General features: G+C 36.2%; 1 protein-coding gene across 1 annotated transcript; it reads right to left on the minus strand.

Annotated features, from left to right (window-relative positions):
• Positions 1 to 1,020: 1,020 nt before the first annotated feature.
• Positions 1,021 to 2,944, minus strand: LOC148953307 (uncharacterized). The gene is made up of 2 exons (XM_089087922.1): positions 2,600 to 2,944; positions 1,021 to 1,077 (listed from the first exon to the last, which is right to left on the minus strand). The coding sequence occupies exons 1-2, from the start codon at positions 2,942 to 2,944 to the stop codon at positions 1,021 to 1,023; spliced, it is 402 nt and encodes a 133-aa protein (XP_088944048.1).
• Positions 2,945 to 3,367: the final 423 nt, after the last annotated feature.

Below are 3,367 nucleotides of genomic sequence, written 5' to 3' on the forward strand. Positions count from 1 at the left end.
GTGGAAATTGGCTCAGATTTTCTAAACTGAGCTGAGACAATGAATAGATACTATTGGGAAAGTGACTGGAGACGCTGGGCATCCGTGAACAAGTGCTAAATTGAGAGAGGAATTTGGGACAATATTTGGGGGCGCCCACCCACCCAGAGTCTCGGGCAAGTGACCCAAAAATTTAAAAAATGTGTGAAAAATTAAAAAAATTTTCAGAATGTGGGGCTAAGCTTAGGCTACGAATAGGTACTATTTGAAAGATAAAAATGGCTTTAAACGATTGTTTTGCCTGTTATTTAAAGCAAATTCATGGTCCTATGTCAATTTTAAATTCTTGGTCAACCTTCTTAAGACCATAGGTGGGTCTGCCTTGTTTGCCTCTTTTTTGAATTCTTGATCAGCATGCCTAAGACTCTAGGCAGGCATGCCTTTCCAAAAACTAACCTGACAAGTATGTGTCCAATAAGAGAGTCATTCATACTCCTGCCATTTACCCGTGCCTCAGCCATTGAAACATTTGCCTCTTAATTACTTGGACTATCTGGTCTTGGCTTTTCTCTGTCTACAATTACCCATTCCAGTCTTGATGCAACATATTGCCCAAAATACTTGATAACTTCAATTCAATTCAAAAACTAACCTGACAAGTATGAGTCCAATCAGAAAGTCATTCATACTCCTGCCATTTCCCCGTGCCTCAGCCATTGAAACATTAGCCTCTCAATTACTTGGACTATCTGTTCTTGACTTTTCTCTGTCTACAATTACCCAGCCCAGTCTTGATGCAACCTATTGCCCAAAATACATGATAATTTCAATTCAGTATATCTCTCCGTTAACAGTAAAAAAGGCTATTATTTGCTATCATAACACTAAAGAAACTACATCAAATTGTCCATCTGTAGTTAGTTATAAGCGCTACCAAACTCCTAATGAGGTAAGCTAAACCCGAACATGGCATTTGCTAGGTTTTCGTTGACCTATTACACGAACTTTGTTTAATAGTGATTGAGGGCCAATGACAATTTTCTAACTTAGCCAAACAACGAACGCAAAGCCATCGTCCAATTGTAGGTACATTGGCCTCTAAAAAGAAAGGAAAGAATTTTAAAAAGAAACGTCTTCTTCAGGCGGGCGGTAGCTTTTTCACAATTTTACTGCCAATAATTGCAGGACTTGTAAACAGTTTTCTCTAGAGAATGGCAAAAGCCTATAAATTGACTCCAATAGAACTCGCTCTCTCATCCGTGGAACACTTTGAGAACAATCTGAGTAAATTCATTGACAACGAAAATATTGAGGATGATAAAAAACTGCTTTTACTTCAAGATGCACTTCGCCGAGTGGATAAACATAAGCCCTAAAAAAAGAATCATCTCCTCAGAATTCTGCTGCTGCTGTTGCTGGAACACAATTAAAGAAGGAGGAATTGGATTTAATTGTGTCGAAAATTGGAAAACTAATGCCCCAATCATATCGTGAACAAAGTAAACGACTCCTAACATACCTCATGGAAAGTGGTTAAGATCATATTCAAGTTGATAGCAATGGGAAAGGGATTATAATTCAGGGCAAGAGCTATAATCTAATGAATTTAATCTATGAGATGGTTACTAATCGTAAAGGACTATTATGATTTGACGCTCATCTATACAACTTTCTAAATACATTAAACTTCCCCAAAAGCCTTATTAGCAATAGATAAATTCTAAAAAATTAAATAAACATGCACCATCGTCATCAACAACAACACCATTAAAATATGAAGAGGAAGAAGAAGAAGATTTTAAATCAATCTTCGAAAATACTAGCTCACCTAGTGGAAACTTGACAATGGTGGTGAGGAGCAGGAGCAGCACACCATTGATAGCTAGACAAAAGCGAAAACGTATCAAGTCATCATCAACCCCATCACCAACCACAACTAGCATACAAAAGGGTAGCGGACGTTACACTACGTGTTTACGTTCAAAATGGTTGAAGTTCTGAAAGGTGTTTATAAAAATAGTGGTGAAGTGGGGAGTTTAAGTTCCCCCACCACTCTTTCCAAAGTCACTGGTGTTCACACTAAAAGTGTACAAGACTATCTACAAAATGAACCAGGTATTGTAGGTATTGATTATTTTATCCATGTCAAAATCCCAAACCCAATCATCATCGCCATCATTTTCAATTTTGACATTTTCTGATTCTCGCTGTCCAGGTTAATTTTCATTGACTCGCTTCTCTTCATTTTCATTTTTGACTCCCTCACTTGTTCGTTCTCGTATGTCTTCTAACCACTTATGTCTTTGCCCTTCATTTTCATTTTTAACACGCTCTAATTGTCGTTTTCGCATACCTACTAAACGTCCGTGGCTTTGCTCTTCATTTGCATTTTGACAAATTTTTGGATTTTTATTACTTCAGACAATTTAGCAATGACTTTTACTTTAGCTGTCCGTATTGGTGCTGTCGCAATTGATGGTCCAGATTGTCAAATTTCACATATTATCACGTGACGTCATTTGTTTTTTAGCAAAGGTATTGTAGGCACTGATAATCAAAAATATATATCCCTCTAATAATAAGAAATTTTTTTGATAGTCATCAGGGCTTCCTTCCGTACTTCGTTATATGTTCTTCGTTCATTTTCAGGTGGTAGCAGAACTTTTAAGCTACGTTGTCTTTTCACACGAGAAAATGCAATGTATAACATTCCATGATTTAAACCAGGAGTACTAAGGTCGGCGCCAAAAAATTCAAAAGTTTGTCCCTGCGAATCATGTATAGTCATTGTAAATGCGGGTCGAGTTGGAAATTTATGCCGTTGAACAGTATATCCAAGTTGACCTTTATTAGAGTCCACTATAACTATGGATATGTGGACTTCTTTTCCTGATTTTTCCCGAGTAATTATATTCACCTTGATTATTTTTTCTACATAATTCACTAAAAATAAGACGGGTCCCATTATGCATCCCTTCTGAAATAGCTAAGTTACGTTAAAGCATAACTACCGTATTTTTCTTTACTTTTTACGTCATGTGGTGGTAAATCTGCTGTGTCAATTGAACTGAGGAATTCTGGAGTAAACTCAATTCCTCCTTTTTCTTTATCTTTTACAGAATCATAACTTTTATACAATTTGTATTCTACTTGAAGACGATTGACAGTTTTCGCATTTATTTTACTAACTTCTGTTTTTATTGAAGTTAAAATAACTCGATCCTTCATTAAATCGAAACTTTATTTAGACAAATATTCTCCAAATACTTTATCAATTAAATTGCCACTAGAAATCATATCGTCCGGTAATTCAATTCCATTAAGTTCATTTTTAGAAAGATTTGCACTTCCCAGTTCGAAGATGTACTTTGCAAATGCTTCCTTTTCA

Source organism: Artemia sp. Qi Xiang Cuo, chromosome 4 (genome assembly GCF_049724085.1).
Source record: "Artemia sp. Qi Xiang Cuo chromosome 4, ASM4972408v1, whole genome shotgun sequence".
NCBI classification, from domain to species: Eukaryota; Metazoa; Arthropoda; class Branchiopoda; order Anostraca; family Artemiidae; genus Artemia; species Artemia sp. Qi Xiang Cuo.

Bases quoted from the DNA above. Each gene is read 5' to 3' on its own strand.
- LOC148953307 (XM_089087922.1), bottom strand. From the start codon at position 2,944: ATGGGACCCGTCTTATTTTTAGTGAATTATGTAGAAAAAATAATCAAG. The intron at 1,078-2,599 runs GTACGGAAGGAA...CTTTCTTTTTAG, and splicing joins AACGAAGAACATATAACGAA to AGGCCAATGTACCTACAATT.